This window comes from Prunus persica, chromosome G8 (genome assembly GCF_000346465.2).
Source record: "Prunus persica cultivar Lovell chromosome G8, Prunus_persica_NCBIv2, whole genome shotgun sequence".
In the NCBI taxonomy this organism is placed as follows: Eukaryota; Viridiplantae; Streptophyta; class Magnoliopsida; order Rosales; family Rosaceae; genus Prunus; species Prunus persica.
In genome coordinates, this window is record NC_034016.1 from 529,767 (window position 1) to 549,178 (window position 19,412).

The window sequence follows — 19,412 nt, forward strand, 5'->3', positions numbered from 1 at the left end:
AGTTAACCGAAAAGACCAATAATACAACACAGGTTTAATTTTGAAGAACCATTACTACAATTATCCAAAACAAAATTCACTTTATTGTAGACTCGTGGTTCCATGAATTTATACATAAGATAAATGTGTATGTGCTTATTTCACTGCTCGCATTATCTTCTACACCCAACCCAACCCAACCCAACCTATTGCTGTGGATTGACTTTGAGGAGGAGGACTGCGCCTAACTTAATTGGGTGGTATTACTAGTATTAATGATGAGTGGATGAATCATTTCTTAAGACCAATTGAGTAGTTTAGCCGGGGACATTTAGCTTAAGTGATTAAAAGCATTCACTTATGCATCCGAAGTTCTATGTAGATGTAGAAACACATGGTACAATGTAACATTTGTGATTGGTATTCAAATTTATAATCACCATAAACACGAAAGATTCATATAATTATACAGGCATAATATGTCATTGACAATATTAGCGCCCTATTCTTACTCTTCTAGATATCTCCTCTCACGTGGAGTTACTGTCTATGGACTTATGCCATTTTTTTTAATGATGATGGGTAACATGAATTGTGAACTAGAACAGGTAAGTCATTTTCTAATTCATATCTTTGTATGGTTTAATGCATTTCCTAATTGCTAGACTTAATTAGTATAGACACGCAGCCATACTCTTTAAATATTTTCGAATATTTTAAAAATATAGCCGAGCAACTATACACATCACATCAACATTTGAAGTTAAAATGAAGGCACTAGCCCAATTTTTATTCCCATCCCTATGTATCCATAGCTCTGCTTCCTAGTTAGACAGAGACGCATTCATGCATTAACTTAAAGCACCGATGGTGAGATAGTTGGGGTTGATTTTTGGTACTCATGAATCATGATGCATCATAGCCAAATGTGGCCATAGACAATCATGAGATGAGAATTATCATGTTGAAAGCATTTGGTCTAATAAGAGCCCATGGCATAGAATTTATCAGTATCCAGCCCCTTGTATTCCCTCATGCATGGTGGAGTAGTAAAAAAGGAGAAGAAAGAAAGAGAGAATAATTCAAAGATAAAGATGGTTTTGGTATATATATATATATCGGTATGTTCTTTATAGAAAATATAGGTACATTAAAATCAAAATAAATCCAAGCCAAGTCCATTAAAACCCACCACCAATCGAAAAATGATATATCTCCCTTCCTTCAATCCAACAAAGCCATGGACAACCTTCATCTCACACCGAGCCATTTAACCCACTAACCTTGCAACAACTGATGGCACTCCCACAATCCCATCCTCCATGCGATGGCTTATGCCCCTCATTCTATTTCATATCCTCAATTTTGTGTATGAAAAAACAAATTGAAAATTTCATACTGGGGAAAGAGGGGTTGGGTTGGTACTGGGTGGGACAATAAGGGTGAGGTACACTTGGTAGTGGTTGTGGTTGTGTGTGTTTAGGTGGGGTGGGGTTGGAGAGGTTGTGGGAGAAAAAGGTTTTTTCCTTTTTTTTTTTAAATTTTTTGAGTGAAAGGAATATTTAGAGTGGAAATTAAAAATAATACAAAAGTATCATTTTACTCCTGCATTTAACATAAAAGATAACAAAATTAACGGCAAAATCATTTATAGTGCAGTTGAAAGACCACATGAACAATTTTAGAAATTAAAGGACTAAAATGCAAATAAAGTTAAATTTCAAAGACCATTAGACCTAAAACCCTAGAATCCACGCTAATAGAGATCAAAATAACTCATAACTTGAACGAAACTTTGTCAAAATCACTCATCATAGGATTCGCTTGTTTCGTGAACCCAAACATTGCAATGCCAGAATTACATGTGAGATGAATCTGAAATCAATGTGTATAATACCAGTTTTGAGCGCCTTAACATGCCCAGAAAGGCACATGTAACCAAAGAAAAATGAAAGATAAGGGAATCTGGCTTGAGATTTGTTCTTCTTTTCTTTGCCTCCACAAAATATATTATTATCATGAACTCAACCGTTTTTGAAGTTCTTCCACAATTCTACTTCTTGGAATTATGCTTTCCTCGGCAGCCTCAATATCCTTCAATCTCACAACCCCTTCGTTCAGCTCCCGTTCACCCACGATTATCATCCAAGGGATCCTAGATTCCTTGGCTCGATCAAAGTGCTTTGACACTCTTTTATTGACCAAGTATTCTGCTTTCACTTTTGCAGCCCACAGCTCGCTTGCTAACTCAGCTGCTTGCGTTAAATCATCCCCCAATACACTCACCAGGACTTCAGTCTTGGTTGCTCGGGTTGTCTGTATAATAATAATAATAAATAAAATATGAAAGAACAGATCAATTTCTCATACAATATAAGCATGCTAAAATAAATAAACATGTAAGTACTACGCTCGGGCAAGGAAAAATTTGCCATGCACCAAGAGCAAGTCTAACCATGGCTACACAAGTGGCTCTCCAAATTAGTATTGAAAATTTTTCTTGACATTATTATACCTCTTAAATCAAACATGTAGCTAGCCTAGTCACGTGGTTTGAGAAATTAATATACAAAAATAATAATACAACAGGCTTCAATGTTTTTCCCAAAAAATAAAATTAAAGGTCTTCAATATTCTATATTTTACAGTGATGTCGGAGCTAATGCAAGTCACAAATATAGATACCTGGTAACAGATGACAAAAAGAACAGGGAATGAAGAAATTATCCTCTAGTATGTAGTCACGTGCAAGTCACATGATTACTTTTGTTAAATTCATTAAGAGAAGTTCTGATTTGGATCAACTAACCCATATTCAGTTACCAAAATGAAGCAATTTAAAGTTTAAGGACTAAACTGAGATACAGATAAAAGTACAGGAGGCATAGTGTAAATTAACCTAAAAAATGTATAACTAATGAATTTAAAAATCATAAAAATTTCTTTTATTAGTTACCCAGTTGGGAGAACAAGGATTTGAAGAGCTATCACTACCAATCAGATTATAACCCAACAATACAATTCACCCAAAATATAAGTAGACTATTAATCAACATACACACAGAAGCACGTCAAAGTTACCTGATTCTGGCCTTTCTGCTCCATTATATTAAAAACTCGCTCAATTCCAAGGCTGACACCAACAGCTGGAACCTGCTTTGTACCGAACATCCCTATAAGGTTGTCATAGCGTCCACCACCACCAATTGAACCAACCTGATGACAAGATCAAATATCTATAGATTAACCTAGAAACACATAAGTTAATGAGAGGAAGCAATAACAATACGCCATTCATTATTACTTGCACCACTCATCTGAATTGAAATTTTTAGGAAACGACAGCAAATGTCAGAGGGCAAGATTAGAGAAGGCACATAAGACAGGTTATAGAAACAGTAATAGCATGCAAAATGAAAGCAGAGGAAATCACAACAGCATTTAAATAATTTTACCTGTGCACCCCCCTTAAAAACAGCTTCATATATTACTCCCGTATAATAATCAAGACCCCTTGCAAGACTCAAGTCAAAAGTCACGTTTCTGATACACTTTGATTTTTCCAAAGCCTTGAATAAGATCTCCAGGTCATTCAATGCATCTATTGATGCATTGTTTTCTAAAAATGAGCTGCCCTCCTGTTTTAGCTTAAACAACAATTCCAAAGGATGTCCACGCTCTTTTACAAAGGTACCAATTTTGTCTGCTGTTTCAACACTTAAGCCCTTCTCTTCCACCTGAAAATGCAAATATGATAAATATTAAACCCTCACTAGATTTGGATATGAGGAAACAACTCAATCATTATATGAAAATGTTTACCCAATGATTGTGGAGAAAAGCACAACAAAATGATAAACCAAGCATATGCTTATTTTTTTCGACAAAAAAAAAGAAGACATATGCTTATTCAATAGAAAAATAAACAGAAAATCAAATGAAATCGGTTCTTATGTTAATGAAAATTCAATTCAGCAGATACATTTTATTGACAAATTTTGTATTTGCATTTACTTGAAAGAACATGGTTTATTCATTATTTTCATTGACGAATGTTTTACCTTTCAGTCATTTGGAACTCAGAACATGGTTATTAAAATCAACACAATGTGTTCCAGAGGCAACAATTAATTAACAGTAAGAATTTTGGGTTGGCAGGTACAGGACCAAAAGCTTTACCTCAAGGTGTGAGGCTTAAGCGATTCATTGGCCAATATGCTATACTAACCATGTCAACTGCCCAAGTAGACAGGCGTTCCTTGTCAAGAAGCAGACAGATGATAACAATTATGGTGTTTTGTGTGCACAAAGCCTTCCTTATTGCTCTATTGAGTTATAGATGCAGAACATCAAGCCTTCGTCCCAACTACTTGGGGTCAGCCAGGTAAGTACTTCATAAAAACAATCTTATGCAGTAAATATTGTTCCATTAAGTATTTCATACTGAATTAACAACAAAGACAAAACAAGGAAACGGAGACACCAAGACATGAAATGTAACTCAAAGCAAGCATATGCAAAACATAAAAACACAATAAACCAAGATACAGAATGGTAACTCAAGAATACGCATGTGAAATATGGTTGCAATTTTTGAGTCTTTACCATTTCTTTTTTTATCTGCTCAAAAGACTGCTTGTCTAACTTGTCGATACTTGAACAAATAGTTCTAAATTTTTCAGGAGGTACTCCGCAGATTTCCAACATTCCATCCAACAACTTTCGGTGGTTCAACTTAATCTGTACAATAAACATTAAGACACAATTGCAAAATTAGATTTAAGGCAGAGACATAAGACACACAAAATTCTGAATATAAGTAGTGTAGCACTTCATGGAGAGGTTTAAATCACAAGACTAGATTGGCTTCTTTTAGAAGGTGAAGACCTCAAGACTAGGTTGAAATCCATCTTTCCAAATTGCTCTACGTCAAGATTGAAGGGTACAGAAAAAAAGAAAGAATGAATCTTGTTTTCTATATGTGAAGCAATTAGGAATCATTACAGTGAGAAGGAATCTTTACTTCATCTCTTCCTATTGTTATCAGAATAGTTGTATTTATTAACTTCATATCATTACTATGCAATTACGAATCATGCACCAATATGTTTCAAACTAAAAAACTTTACAATAATTTTAAATGTTTAAAATAGTGACCCAGATCTGATAGCAGTGAGACATCCAATGGAAGTCCCAAGCATAACTCCATGTCAAAATTAATGTGTGAGAAGCTGTGGTTCTATAATCCATATAATTATTCAAATTAACAAGACTTTGTATGCAATGACAAAAATAGAGGGGGAAAATAAAAAGAAAGCTACCTCATAATCTCCAATATCCAGCTCATCAAGAAGTTCTGTTAAAATCTTAATAACCTCAAAATCTGGCCCCATTTTTTCATATTGGCCAGCAATATCAAAGTCACATTGGTAAAATTCACGATATCGTCCTTTCGATGGATTGTCTCTTCTGTACACCTTTGCTATTTGGTACCTTTTGAAAGAAGTGATACCATTCATAGCTACATATCTAGCAAATGGAACGGTTAGATCATATCGCAGTGATAAAAGCTCTCCTCCCTGTAGACAGGATAAACACAAATTACATTAGATATGAGTGATTAATTCAGTTTTATTGTCAAGCTATAACAAGAAAGAAAAGTATTTATAAGGAATAAATAGAAGAAGTAGTAAGGCCTATCTAACACACCTTCACAAACAATATTTAACATCACATGACAGGGAATACCACAATTCAAACATGAAAAAATACGTAGTGGTCGCAATATAAAGAAGATGATTTCATATTTAAAAATACAACACCACCCATCAAAGATTTTGATGAGGACATCTTTGTCAAACCCATTCGGGTTTATAAAAGAAAGAGATGGAAGAGGAAGTCATTTAATTTGGTCTTTAAATCTGGTAATTTTGATTCCTGCGATTAGTTTCTAACTTGTTCTCTAAGTTTTCCAGATTTTAGTAAGATTTTTAAGTTTTCCAGGTTTCAGTAGGATTTCTAAGTTTCCTATTTTATTTAGGTTAGAATTTCTGTTTTAGCAAGGGGATTTTTATACTATTGTCTCTAGGTTTTAGTTTGCTATAAATACCCCTCTCAGGTAATTCATTAGGGAGTTGAGTTGTTGAGATATAAAGAAAGTTTATTTTCCAGAGATTGGAGACTTCTTGGTGTGAAGCCAAACCCCTGGAGTGATTCCAGACCTATCTATCCTTATTTGTTCTATTTTCAGTTTTTCAATATTTGCTTCCGCTACTCTACTTAAGCCTACAATTCACCCGTGTCCTATATCAGATTTAAAGCGGATAAAACAAAATTACCAGCAACATGCAAACAACACAAGGTCATCCCAATTGCCAATTTCTTAAGAAAACCATACAATCACATCTTAAGGTTAGCTCCCCAGCTCACACACACAAAACCAAAAATGAATAATCTAGAAGGCATTCGAGGTAGTATTTCATAGCTGAATTCTGAAAAGAATTGATGAAAGTTGCCAAAAAATGTATTTAACAATGGTTAACAATAATGAGCGAAAACTAGGTTCAAAGCCTCGGACTTCACAGTCTTAATACCTCTTAGGAACCAGGATTGCTATTCTGGATTAGGTGATAATTTAACATCTCAGGAAACACTAAAAGGTCACCTAACATCAATATTCCAAGTACAAAAAGTGTGGCATTTGGCTAATTTAGTGTAAATGCCAAGAATCAAATTGATTCATGTTTATATGCCCACTCCCTCTTCGCCCTACATTACATGAGGACCGGCAAGCAACACGTATAAAATAACTATGAAAAAAAAAAGTCCATTTAAACTGACAAAAGTTGAAAATGAGGCAATTACCTGGTCAGCAAGATCATAAATCAATTTCGAATCTTCCCCATATTTCCCCATGAGAGTTTCTCTCAATTCAAAAACTGGAGTATCCAATGCTGTGGCACCATGCCTCTCAAAGACATCTTCAATTATCGAAAATGCTTTCTTTCTTATTGCCATTTGTTCTTTTGCAAAGTCACGAGTCCCCTAGTATGTGCAAAATGTGTCCAAGTCAGAATGCTATTAAGTTCATTCATTACAATCCAAAAAAATAACATAAATGAACATAATCTGCAAAGGCAACTAAGACAAAAACCTAAGCATGGTCTCTGAAAATACACATATGCACAACTGTATAAATTTTCAATTCTTTCCAAATGATCACATGTTACAGAATCTAACTACAAGTTATAGTACGCACATTGTTTTCTATTGAAATCTTTCCTTCCTAACACAATAATAAATTAAGAGGCAGATACTAATAAGCACCCAAATGATTTTCATGAAAAACACTGCTTCCCAAAGAAAAGGAGGAAAAAAAAGAATAATCATTCATTTTATTCTCCTACAAATCAATGAAAAGGTGGATTAGAGAAAATACTCCATACAGAAATGAAAAGCAGAACTCCAGGCATTTCATTACCTTCGGGAGCTTGGGGAGTCTTCTAGTCTCATTGCTTTCCACCAACTCCTTCACTCTGTTCAACAAACTATCAAACTCTGGGTCCTTGGGGTCCAAAAACGATATAAGCTCTTCAACCCAATTTCCCAACAAGCCCAAACTATCAACAGCATTTCCTCCCTTACCCTGCAACCTATCTTTTATCAACTGTATTATAACACTAGTTCCTTTTCCCAAAACCACCTTCTTCTTCTTCTCACTCTTCTTCTCCACTTTCACATTCCCTCCTCCACTCACTTCACTACCTTCACTCTTCTTCCCATTCAACTCCGCTCCCTCCAACACCATAAACGCCGTAATTGCCTCCCAAGTCACAATTTTCCACACAATTCCCATCAACACATTCACTTCATGAGCAAAATTATCATAATTCTCTTCCTCTTCAAAAACTAATTGGGAAACCAACTTGAACCCACCTCTCAAGCTTTCACCACTTGGGCTTTTCTGCTCAAACAATGCCACCAAACTCGACCTCGAATTCTCACTCCCCACCCCATCCACATTCATTTTCGCACGGGACAAACTACGGTCCCCCAAGTCCCACAGAGCCGCGGCCAATGGCAACAAAGCGGTCCTCACTACCCCGGCACAAACTAACTTCCCACCAGAATTCAGCTCCACCCGAGTCTTGGAGTGTACTGATTTCACTTGCTCTCTCAAACTCGCGTGAATTTTGGGGATTCTCGAGATCGCTTCGATTTCAACCTTACCCACTAACTTAGACCCGTTGAGCAACACCTTCAAATCACTGGCCACCCCAATCTCCTCCTTCGCGGCGTGCCCATCCCCTGAATCGATCAAATTGAACGCCGCTACGTCGGCCTTCAATGCCTCGCAAGAAATCGCCGCTACTGCATCCGAAACCGTCGACAAAGCAGCCGACTTGTGGTCCAGAAGCGCACATATTGCGTACAAAGCAGAGGATAACTTGAGTTTCTCCAACGCAAGAGCCTCCTCGTCATTCAAATCGAGGGATTCGTGCTTTAAGTCTGGGGAATTGAGTGCTTCCGCGATTTTAACTGGAAGAACAGTACGGATACTGGGGGAACCGGAGAGAGAGAGGAGCTTGCTGAGGAGGACGACGAGAGAAGCTCTGGATTCTTCAATGGTTGGGAGAGAGGGTAGGAGAGAGACGAGGTTGTGGGTATTGAGAGGTGATGAGGAGGAGGAGGGGAGCCTATTGAGCGCCCACGAGTCGATGCGTAACTGAGCGAGGCCATTGGCAACGGCGTAGACAGAGGAGGACGAGAGAGATGAGCCCTTGCCTCCTACTGTTATCACTGAGAGCTCCGCCATTGTCGGAGCTCAGAGACTGTGAGAGGGTCTTGCCGGTTTCGGCGGTAGGGTTTTTCACGTATGAGCTTTCAAGGACCGTTCGATACTTTTTTTCTTGTGCGTTTTCTTTTGGTGGTTCGGGCACTGCTGGCTTATAAATTGTTTTTCAGATCACTCAAAAAAAAAAAAAAAATAGTTTTTCATAGGCCTTATTTTTTTTTAAAGGTCAAGTTTTCATAAGCTTGATCATCGGCACTCAAATTAATTAAACCGAGAAAAGCAGAAAAACCCTCAAAACAAAAGGGAGGAAACGTGTTTACCAAATGGATTCAACACTAACAAAGAAATTTACGAGTTTGAATTTCAATATTTTTAATTTCATTATTAATAACACCAAGACGTGTTTCAATTAAAACACATTATATGTTTAACTATTAAATAACATCGAGATATACAACGAGGGATAGTTTCACTACTAATAACACGAGGTTTTATCACCTCCATTCCAATTGAGTCCAATGCATGAATTCTGCCTGCATCAGTTTTCTAGAGAGCAAGTTCACCTGGTGAAACAAAAGATATGCGGTGCCCTGGTTAAGCAAAGAATGCAATTTGCAATACTGAGTGGCAGGCACATGCGGCAAAGTTTGATACTGACCCCTACATTTTGCTACGTGCCACTGCTTAAATGGATCATCACCCTGCCCCACGGTTTTAGACGCCACACCGCATCCCTCCCCTTTCCAATCATTCACTTTCATGGCCTCCGCTCAGTAGTACATTATATTAGCCGAAGCCGCCAAACTCGCACTCACACCCACACAAAAAACCAAACTACTCTCTCTGTCACTGTGAGAGGCTATGGCGTCGCTCTATTCAGCCATCTCCAATCCAGGCCACAGTCTCTCCCCCAGCGCATTGCCTCACGACACCAAGCCCAAGAAGATCTGCTACTCTCAATGCCCTACATTCCTCCCTCCTCACCGCTCTCGTATTTGCAGGTACTCATTTTTATACCCAGCTAAATTTTCTTTCTTGATTCCATTTTCTGTTTGTTTCTCGACAAAATGGAAGAGCTTTCTGTATAAAAAGTGGAACTCTTTTTTCATACTGATATTTCTTTTTACCATTTCACCGGACAGGAGCTTTGGCTTAAGTAGTAAATGTTTAACTTAACCTGGAATGATGGAAATATTCAACTTGTCCTCAAGTTTCGTATCGTGCTTAAAGATAATTTGTGTTTATTTTTTTAGAAAATGGTATACTAAGAAGTGAAGCACAGCGGAAAATGGGGCTTTTTAAGTGTTGGAATTGTTACCAAATTCCAAGAGCTATTGGTGCAATTTTCTTCTTTGTTCTAATTATTGTATTGGTATTGGTTTTTCTACTTAATTTAATTATTATGCATGCAAGAGCTCTGGTATGAGATAGCATTATGTTTATTCAATCATTTTGAATTTGCTCCTTGCTTGATGTTACTATCATTTTCAGTAAACATTTTTTCTTTAAACATTCTTGCTTTCTGTTTTGACTAGTTAGGAATTATATCACGGATCATAACCTAACACGATCCAAGTAGGTACTTTCAACCTTAGCATGTTTCTCTTAAGCTCTTAGTGTAAGTTTTTGCTCTTAGAGCTGATGTTTTATTAGGTATTATAGTTTTTGCATTGCTGGAACAAATTTACTTCTTATTGGACAATTAAAAAGTAATTTTTTATATAAATATTTTGAATCCACCTTTTTTACCTCCGAAGATTAGTGTTGTAGGTTTTATTTGACTAGCGGAATACTTAAGATTAACTTAAATTATTCATTAATTTATGCGGTTGTCTCTGTTGTCTTTTTCAGGATGGGTTTTGTTTCTGGGCTAGAAAGGAAAAAGACACTAAAACCCCGGATCATTTCATCAGTCACAGGTTCATTTTCTATGCTTTTCCATTATTATCCAAAGTCCTCAGGATCTTGTATGTATAAGTTTCGTCTAACTCTAATTTTATTTCCTTTAATAGTAGATACTCCCGTAAATACATCCCCTGAAAAAGTTCAGCTTCCTAAAGGTGATACTTGGTCTGTTCATAAATTTGGTGGTACCTGTATGGGAAATTCAGAAAGAATTAAGAATGTTGCAAAAATAATTCTCAGTGATGATTCGGAGAGGAAGTTTGTAGTTGTCTCTGCAATGTCCAAGGTAACGGATATGATGTATGATCTCATCAACAAGGCTCAATCACGAGATGAGTCCTATATATCTGCATTAGATGCCGTTTTAGAAAAGCACAGATCAACAGCTCTTGATCTAATTGATGGGGATGATCTCTGTAGCTTCTTAGCACAATTGCAACATGACATCAGTAACCTGAAAGCAATGCTTCGTGCAATATACATTGGTACTAGACTTCTCTCCCTCACACACTATCTCTCTCAAGTTGTACTTGGAATGTTATGTGGACATTCTTGGTTCATTTATTATTTTCCACAAAACATCAGAACATTAGTGGATCTCTGATCTGTATAGACTCTCCAATGGCTTATCACATAAAGCAAATATGGTGTGTGCTTTAACAATTCCCATCATATTTCAAATGGTTTATATTTACTGTTGTGTATGTGTTTATATTACAAACTATATCAGCCAGTGTTCTCTGTCTGGGAAAGACTAATTCTTTTATCTGAATCTTCAGTAGTTTGTAATGCGATTAGCACCTAGTGTTAAATCACTTGCCTTTTTCCAACTTAACCAACTCCTCAATTTATTTGTTATTCAAACTTTGTTCTTTGTCTAGTCAAATTATTATGACACTTAATTTGAATGTACTTGTTAGTTTTCTTGATGTCTTTGGCAAATTTTGATTAAACTTTATGGTTGGATCTTATCAGATTGACTAATATGCTTACTTATGGCAGCTGGTCATGCAACAGAATCCTTCACTGATTTTGTTGTAGGACATGGAGAGTTATGGTCTGCTCAGATGTTGTCATGTGTTGTTAGAAAGGTCTGGTGGTGGTTTGCTTACTTTTCAAGAGCATTTGCTGAATGTTGCTTTTCCTAGTTGTCTGTTATATTAATATGTTTTCTTATTCTTTTTTTTTTCTTTCCCTTCTTCAGAATGGGGTAGATTGCAATTGGATGGATACAAGGGAAGTCCTTATTGTGAACCCTACTAGTTCTAATCAAGTGGATCCTGATTTCAAGGAATCTGAAGAGAGACTTGAGAAATGGTACTCCAAAAATCCATCAAAAGCAATTGTAGCTACTGGTTTTATTGCTAGCACACCTCAAAACATTCCTACTACTTTGAAGAGAGATGGAAGTGACTTCTCCGCAGCTATCATGGGTGCTCTATTCAAGGCTGGTCAAGTCACAATTTGGACAGATGTTGATGGAGTTTATAGTGCAGACCCCAGAAAAGGTTCGTATAGCTCTTGTACTTGGTCAAACATGTCACATATCAGCCATTTTAAATAATATATGCTTGTCCAAAATGGATCAATAGAAGTTGTGAGCGACCTACGTTGCTCTTCTACCGAATTTAGATGGGTACCTGTTAAGATAGAATAGTCAGTGAGGGACAAAGGTACCTGTGTGACATCATATAAACCTCTGATGCTTAATTTGGCAGAGTAAGGGTGTGTATGATGGTATTCATACCTTTTCTTGCGGGGCGCATGCCCCTATTTATAGAGAAGTCAGGAGAACCTCTTATAATACTTTGATGTGGGAGACGGCGTGTGGTGGTGACACGTGTCCCTGAACATCAACGTCCATGGTGGTGACAGAAAGGGGCCTCCCACTGGTGAACTGGAGGAAGCATGGCTGCTGCCCATGTGGTTATGCCAAGGTACCAAATGATTTTCCTTTGGGGGTATCATTTGGCACATTGTTTAATTGAGTCTGTACAGAATGTCTAATTGGCACAAAGAGATAAGTGTTGTTTGACACCTAGTCTTGGCTAGAATGAGGTGTCTGGGGCTGAGGGTCATTCAGCCTGCCCAAGCATGCTGATCAGCATGTGGTGGATGACTGCCATGTGGTACCTCCTGTGTACTGATTCTGTACAGTGAGCCCTGACCTCTTTTCGGCACATGGGTCCGGTGGACCCAAAGTGGTGGGTGCCGAATGGAGAGTCGGCTTGGTCAGGGTCACCAGTTCGGCGTTCTGGTCCTTATCTGTAGCCTTGGATCAGTCGTATCTTGCTTGGTCAGTTGTGGTACAAACACTATCTTTAGGAATACACACGTACATATTTTTGCTTTATTTTGTGAGAATAATTGGTTGATGCCTTTTAAGAATGTTAAAATGTTACTGTGGGATTTAATTCAACAATAAGAAATGTTCATATGCAGTTAGTGAGGCAGTGATTCTGAAGACATTGTCTTATCAAGAGGCCTGGGAAATGGTGAACTTCATTACTTACTACTTAAGTTTCTGAGATTGGCATATTCACAAATTTAAACATAATATTTATGTGTATGTGCAGTCTTATTTTGGGGCAAATGTTCTGCATCCACGCACCATCATCCCAGTGATGCGATACGACATTCCCATTATAATAAGGAACGTTTTCAACCTTGCTGCACCTGGAACAAAAATTTGTCGCTCTACTGAGGATGAAGAGGGCCAGGGTTTGGAATCGTTTGTCAAGGGGTTTGCAACAATAGACAACTTGGCCCTTGTAAATGTTGAAGGGTGAGCTGTGCATTATAATGATTGCAGCTGCATTTGATTTTAAAGATCTACAATTTTTAATATTCTCCTTTTGTTCACCCAGAACTGGAATGGCTGGAGTTCCTGGTACAGCCAGTACTATATTTAATGCCGTAAAAGATGTTGGGGCTAATGTTATCATGATATCTCAGGTTATCTCATCTTCTATATTCAGGTTCATGATATGTTGAAACAGTAAAACATTTTTTATGCTTAACGTTCTTAGTGATGGTTCACTGCAGGCTAGTAGTGAGCATTCAGTTTGCTTTGCTGTCCCTGAGAAGGAAGTAAATGCTGTTTTTGAGTTACTACAGTCCAGATTTCATGAGGCTTTGAATGCTGGGCGTCTTTCTCAGGTGCTTACTTTTTATTTGACTGAATTTCTTGACCAGGTTACCTGATATTTAATTTATGCAGATCAAGGACAGTGTACCAGCAATTAGTTTATTATTTATTTCACTGATAATCACTTAATACTGTGGTTCATTGGTTTTCTTCACAATGGTGGAAAAGGCTGGATGGTCATAGCCCTTTGTTTTACCGTCAATTACTTATTATTAGAGTTGTTGCTCAGAATCAGCTTTCCATGCATCATCCTTGTAATTGAGACTAGAGGGGCAGGAAAGTGTTGTTGGGTTGGCATTTTACTTAAGTAAGTTGGAGGCAAGCATTTAGTGAGTGGGACCAAGGTGGTGATATGCATATTTTAGATTGGGTCGCACTATTAGTATAAAGAATTATAAGAAACAGTTCAAAATGGTGACATGAATGTTAATGTGAAAAAGTGCACTGCATTTTCATTTTTACATTTTCAATTTCATATATGTTAAAATATCATCCTTTTTTTTAATTGTTTGAAAATAATAATTTGTGGCACCTCTTTCGGTACTTTTCTTCCCTCTCAGGTTCAAGTCATTCCAAACTGTAGCATTTTGGCAACAGTTGGCCAAAAAATGGCGAGTACTCCAGGAGTTAGTGCAACTCTTTTCAATGCACTGGCAAAGGTTAGGGATATATTATTTATATTAATTTTATTAATCAGTTAGGTTAAATATGAAAATTCACAGTTGTTCATATACTGGTTTATGATGTGGGCTATCCTCTTCTAAACTGTAGTCTTTGATTCTAAATGTTTCTCCTAACCCATTATCTCCAATACAGAGGGATCTAAATTGTTTTTACAATACAGGCAAACATTAATGTGCGTGCCATAGCTCAAGGTTGTTCCGAGTACAATATTACTGTAGTATTAAAGCGAGAGGATTGTATTAGGGCCCTGAGAGCTGTCCACTCTAGATTTTATCTTTCAAGAACAACAATAGCAATGGGTATCATTGGACCTGGTCTGATTGGTGCCACATTACTTGATCAGTTAAGGGATCAGGTACTTTAATTTCGCTTTTCCTATGTTATTATCAGTCTTTTGTGCAATTTAGCACTTGAATTTTCATCTGTCCATGAAATTGCATGATTCTTCATTACATGTTTACCTAGAAAATCCTAAATTTGGTCAAATTTTATCATTCTGTGTGCTTAGTTGGAGGCCTTTTTCTGGATTTTGCACGAGTACCTATTCTAGTTTGATTTAGTTTTGTGAGAAGGAAGATGTTGGATTGTGTATTCTTCTTCCGTTTATGTCATCAGAAATGTTGCAAAGAAGGATGTAATCAATGCATGCATGTTGTCCATTTGCAGCCATTTGTATATGCTGTGCTGTGCAATTTATAGCCATTCAACAATTTAACATTAGTTTTACAAGCCCAACCAATTGGGTTTTCTTTCTAAACGTTTAATTAAGGATCTAATTTTGGAATGATTTTATATTTGCCTTCTCTCTCTCTCTCTCTCTCTCTCATGTGCACAAACACAAAACGTACCTGCTGGCACACACACACACACACACACACACACACACACACATAAACTTTACTCTGTCTTTACTAAAAAAGTTTTATATTGCTGCTTGCTTAGTAACCAAATTTTGACAGAGACCAGGTGCTTTTATTTTATTTTATTCTGTTGGGTGAATCCTTAACATTGAAGTTCTATAATCTTTGCAGGCAGCTACCCTCAAGGAAGAGTTTAATATTGATTTACGTGTTATGGGAATAACTGGATCAAGGACAATGCTTTTGAGTGAGGCGTAAGTTAAAATTTTTAACGAAATATTATTAAATGAAATGTTTAGTATAATCTAAATTACACCTTGGAATGGTGGTGGTCCAACTTATACATGTCTGCTAATGAAATATTTTTGAATTGATAATTGACCAACGTGCTTCTTCTAAGTAGTGGAAATTGCCTCTATTGACATTCCTATTACAATCTATGCTGAAGCTTAATAGTTGGCTTTCCTTATTCTTTTTGGATTTCATATGTGAATACTATCACCGACCTTTTCCCTTCTAATTGATTAAAGACTTTATTCCATAAATAATGGTCATTCAGTAGTTTCATTTCCATGACCATGAATTTACCTTTTTCATATTTATTGTTGTAGGGGTATTGACTTATCTAGATGGAGAGAACTCCAAAAAGAGAAAGGAGTAGTGGCAGATATGGACAAATTTGTGCAGCATGTACATGGTAATCAGTTCATTCCGAATAAAGTTTTGGTTGACTGCACAGCTGACTCTAGTATCGCAAGCCATTACTATGACTGGTTGCGGAAAGGAATTCATGTAGTCACCCCCAACAAAAAAGCGAATTCAGGACCTCTTGATCAGGTGATATCTCTTTAACATGTGGACTTCTTTTGGGTTTTTATCTTGATGTTATCAAATTGCAATTCTGTGTTTCGGTAGTTCATATTAACGAAAGAACAAGAACATCCCCCATTTCCTTAATTAATTCATCTACCCAATTAAGTGGGATTGTGCGATTCTCATCATAGTTGTGTATCCAAAACCCCTGGATTTGGGATATCTTGCTTTTAAACAATTTACAGGGTTATCAAGCTATGATCATGTCTATTGTTGGTTCACACCATTTTGTTTTTGTTCAAGCTACATTGTATCTTCTAATTCTTTATCAGTTTTGTTCTTTTTCCTTTTTCTTCTTTGTGATTCCTGGTCAAGAGTGCTTTCCTTTTAAGATTTGGATGAGGACTTTTGATTCCTAACACATGGTTTTATATTTCTAGGAGAGAATTTAATGGTACTTTATTGTCTGAACATAGTGGTAACAAAAGCAGCCATTTATTATGCATAAATTTTTCATAAATTTCTATGCAACAATTGATGTAATGCTAATGTGAATTTGACTCTTTTCTTTATTCTGAAAGATCACAAAGTTTGCCTTACTTGAATTTGATTCGAAAGATCTCAAAGTTTGTCTTGTTGAATACAGTGTTCATTAGAAAATGGGGGTGGGAGTTGTACTCAACTTGGTTGTTATATTTGTTTCCCTCAGGATTTTATTTTGAGTTGACATATCTATATCTTACTATTAGGCAACTATTTTGTTTGATCTGCTTCAGTGCCCCTGCAGCATTACCATAAACTGACTTGCAGGAAGAAAGAAACTATAATTTATGTTTAACTTTCACCTAACATAAGTTAGTTACTCTCAAGTAAAAATTTAATGCAAATGCAATAATATTATTCATATCGTACATATGTTTTTGACTTTTGGGGTTTCATCAGTCATGAAATTATTTTTGTCCATGTACAGTATTTGAAGATAAGAGCTCTTCAACGGCAATCATATACACACTACTTCTACGAAGCTACTGTTGGAGCTGGTCTGCCAATTATCAATACCTTACAAGGTCTCCTCGAAACCGGGGACAAAATATTGCGTATTGAAGGCGTCTTCAGGTAGGCAGACTACTTTTGATTTGTCTTCTCTCAGTAAATGCTGAAAATAATACAAGTATAATTCCTCTTTTTAAGCATGTAAATTCATGATGTTTACAAATGCACACTTATATTACGTTTAACACAAGTCTTCCCTCTGATTTGCTGTTGCAGTGGAACTTTGAGTTATATCTTTAACAACTTTATAGGAAGACGGACTTTTAGTGAAGTGGTGGCCGAAGCAAAGCATGCAGGTTATACTGAGCCGGATCCCAGGGATGATCTATCTGGAACAGATGTTTGTAGAAAGGTACAATGTGCAAAAATTTTGTCCACTATATTATGGAGGCTTCTAATGTGATGATGTTTTTATCTGTTTAACCAGTTTAAGTTCTTTAAATTTTGATATGAGACCCTAAAGCTTGTATTATTGACAAAGATTGACCATCTTTTTGCTGCTTTTGGGCCCACGCCCAAACTGCAACCTGAGCTATCATTATTTTTGCTTCATTGTTTTGTGGTAAGATTTGCCTCCTAAGGAACCCCATCAAATGCAGGTGATAATTCTTGCTAGAGAATCTGGTCTTAAGCTGGAACTCTCTGACATCCCTGTTGAAAGCCTTGTGCCAGAACCATTGAAGGTAAAATTATATTTTACTATACCTTACCAAATGCAAAAGTTCACCTTTGATGTGGAGTTTTGGATTATCTGTTTTCAGAATAGTGCATCAGCAGAGGATTTCATGGAAAAACTTCCACAGTTTGATCATGACTGGGCTAAGAAAAGACAGATAGCTGAGGATGCAGGAGAAGTAAGTATCTCTGGGATGCATTTCTTCTCTTGGTTCCTGTGTAATACCACAATTTTAACCTAGCGATATTTGATTACTACATTATCAGGTTGTTGGTTAGAAGCCTGCTAGGCACCCACAGGCTATTAAATGCCTCCATTTCTTTTCTTTACTTTTCTGGAAGTATCAGCTATCTAGAATGGGCAATTTAAGGAGAAAAAGAACTCAGAATTGTTAATTTATATAACTAGTATCATTTTAGCTTCCTTTGAACCCAGCATTGTTTTGTACATTATCATCTGACATGCTATGATGGGTTTTCCGTTGCATTTATCCAACTTTTGGTGATAAAAAATGGACTCTGGATTTCTTTTTTAATAGGCCATAATAGTTTGGAAAATGTGAATATTTTTATTTTCAGAGTTCTTTGGGCAGGGATATGCAGCTCAAGTTTCACAGGAGTTTTTTTCCCCTCTTTTTGTTTTTAGTTTTGCTGAAATAATTTTTCTTTTTCCCTCATCATGACTTTGTGTTATCTGAAGGTCTTGAGATATGTTGGGGTGGTCGACATGGTCAATCAGAAAGGGACAGTGAAGCTGCAAACATACAAGAACGATCATCCTTTTGCTCAACTATCTGGGGCAGATAACATCATTGCTTTCACAACAACAAGGTACAAAGATCAGCCCTTAATAATTCGTGGACCTGGTGCCGGTGCCGAAGTCACGGCTGGTGGAGTCTTCAGTGACATATTGCGGCTTGCCTCATATCTTGGTGCCCCGTCATAGTGGAAAGTCTGTTGCTAGAAGTTGATAGCTTCTTATGGTTCCTGTAGGCACTAATTTATGTGTTTCTATCTGGGGGCACTCACCGAGTGTACTTATAAACATCTTGTATGTCGGCTTTTATTCACATGCAATAAATTTTTTGTGATCTGTAGGCTAATTTGTGAACTGTTTTTCCGCATGAGAGAATATAACATTCTCCAGAAATTATGATTTAAATTAGTGATTTGCGTCGTGGCTCCTGGTCCTGTGAAGTACAGGTACCAGCTGGGGATTTTTGGTAGATAAAGCTCGGTTTGGATGGAGGGATTTGAATTTAACAATAAAGCTAAATTTGCTACAAAAATAAGAACTTTACTAGATTGAATGTATTTGAAATAACTACATGTAGTACATTTGAAATAAAGTTGAGATGATTATATGAATGGAATCATTTGACATCTATTTGTTTTCTTCTATTCTTTCTTGTCCAAATCTTGGCATACATGGATCGTAATATTTTATACAAACGAAGATAAAAAGAAAGAAAAGAAGGAGAATGTCCTTTACATTGGAGTG

General features: G+C 36.8%; 2 protein-coding genes across 3 annotated transcripts; one reads left to right on the top strand and one right to left on the bottom strand.

The window, feature by feature from the left end:
* Nucleotides 1,664–8,945, bottom strand: LOC18767290 (histidine--tRNA ligase, cytoplasmic). Its single transcript, XM_007201123.2, has 7 exons — nt 7,460–8,945; nt 6,844–7,023; nt 5,301–5,558; nt 4,585–4,719; nt 3,435–3,716; nt 3,061–3,195; nt 1,664–2,295 (listed from the first exon to the last, which is right to left on the bottom strand). The coding sequence occupies exons 1-7, from the start codon at nt 8,792–8,794 to the stop codon at nt 1,996–1,998; spliced, it is 2,625 nt and encodes an 874-aa protein (XP_007201185.2). The 5' UTR covers nt 8,795–8,945; the 3' UTR covers nt 1,664–1,995.
* Nucleotides 9,440–19,294, top strand: LOC18767698 (bifunctional aspartokinase/homoserine dehydrogenase 1, chloroplastic). 2 transcript variants are annotated; one of them, XM_020570440.1, is made up of 18 exons: nt 9,440–9,774; nt 10,625–10,692; nt 10,789–11,163; nt 11,681–11,769; nt 11,883–12,186; nt 13,121–13,173; nt 13,255–13,463; nt 13,546–13,633; nt 13,724–13,837; nt 14,387–14,485; nt 14,671–14,865; nt 15,542–15,624; nt 15,982–16,207; nt 17,154–17,299; nt 17,453–17,588; nt 17,836–17,919; nt 17,998–18,090; nt 18,612–19,294. In XM_020570440.1, exons 1-18 carry the CDS (start codon nt 9,635–9,637, stop codon nt 18,855–18,857), a joined length of 2,748 nt encoding a protein of 915 aa, XP_020426029.1. In that variant the 5' UTR covers nt 9,440–9,634; the 3' UTR covers nt 18,858–19,294. The 2 variants fall into 2 exon arrangements, with proteins under 2 accessions (XP_020426029.1, XP_020426028.1); XM_020570439.1 differs by having other exon boundaries at nt 9,441–9,774; nt 10,786–11,163.

Coding starts and splice junctions, on each gene's coding strand:
- LOC18767290 (XM_007201123.2), bottom strand. CDS start 8,794: ATGGCGGAGCTCTCAGTGATAACAGTAGGAGGCAAGGGCTCATCTCTC. Junction 4,720..5,300: donor TGGATATTGGAGATTATGAG/GTAGCTTTCTTT, acceptor TTTATTGTACAG/ATTAAGTTGAACCACCGAAA. Junction 2,296..3,060: donor AGCAGAAAGGCCAGAATCAG/GTAACTTTGACG, acceptor ATTATTATACAG/ACAACCCGAGCAACCAAGAC.
- LOC18767698 (XM_020570439.1), top strand. CDS start 9,635: ATGGCGTCGCTCTATTCAGCCATCTCCAATCCAGGCCACAGTCTCTCC. Junction 13,634..13,723: donor ATGTTATCATGATATCTCAG/GTTATCTCATCT, acceptor GGTTCACTGCAG/GCTAGTAGTGAGCATTCAGT. Junction 13,838..14,386: donor ATGCTGGGCGTCTTTCTCAG/GTGCTTACTTTT, acceptor CTTCCCTCTCAG/GTTCAAGTCATTCCAAACTG.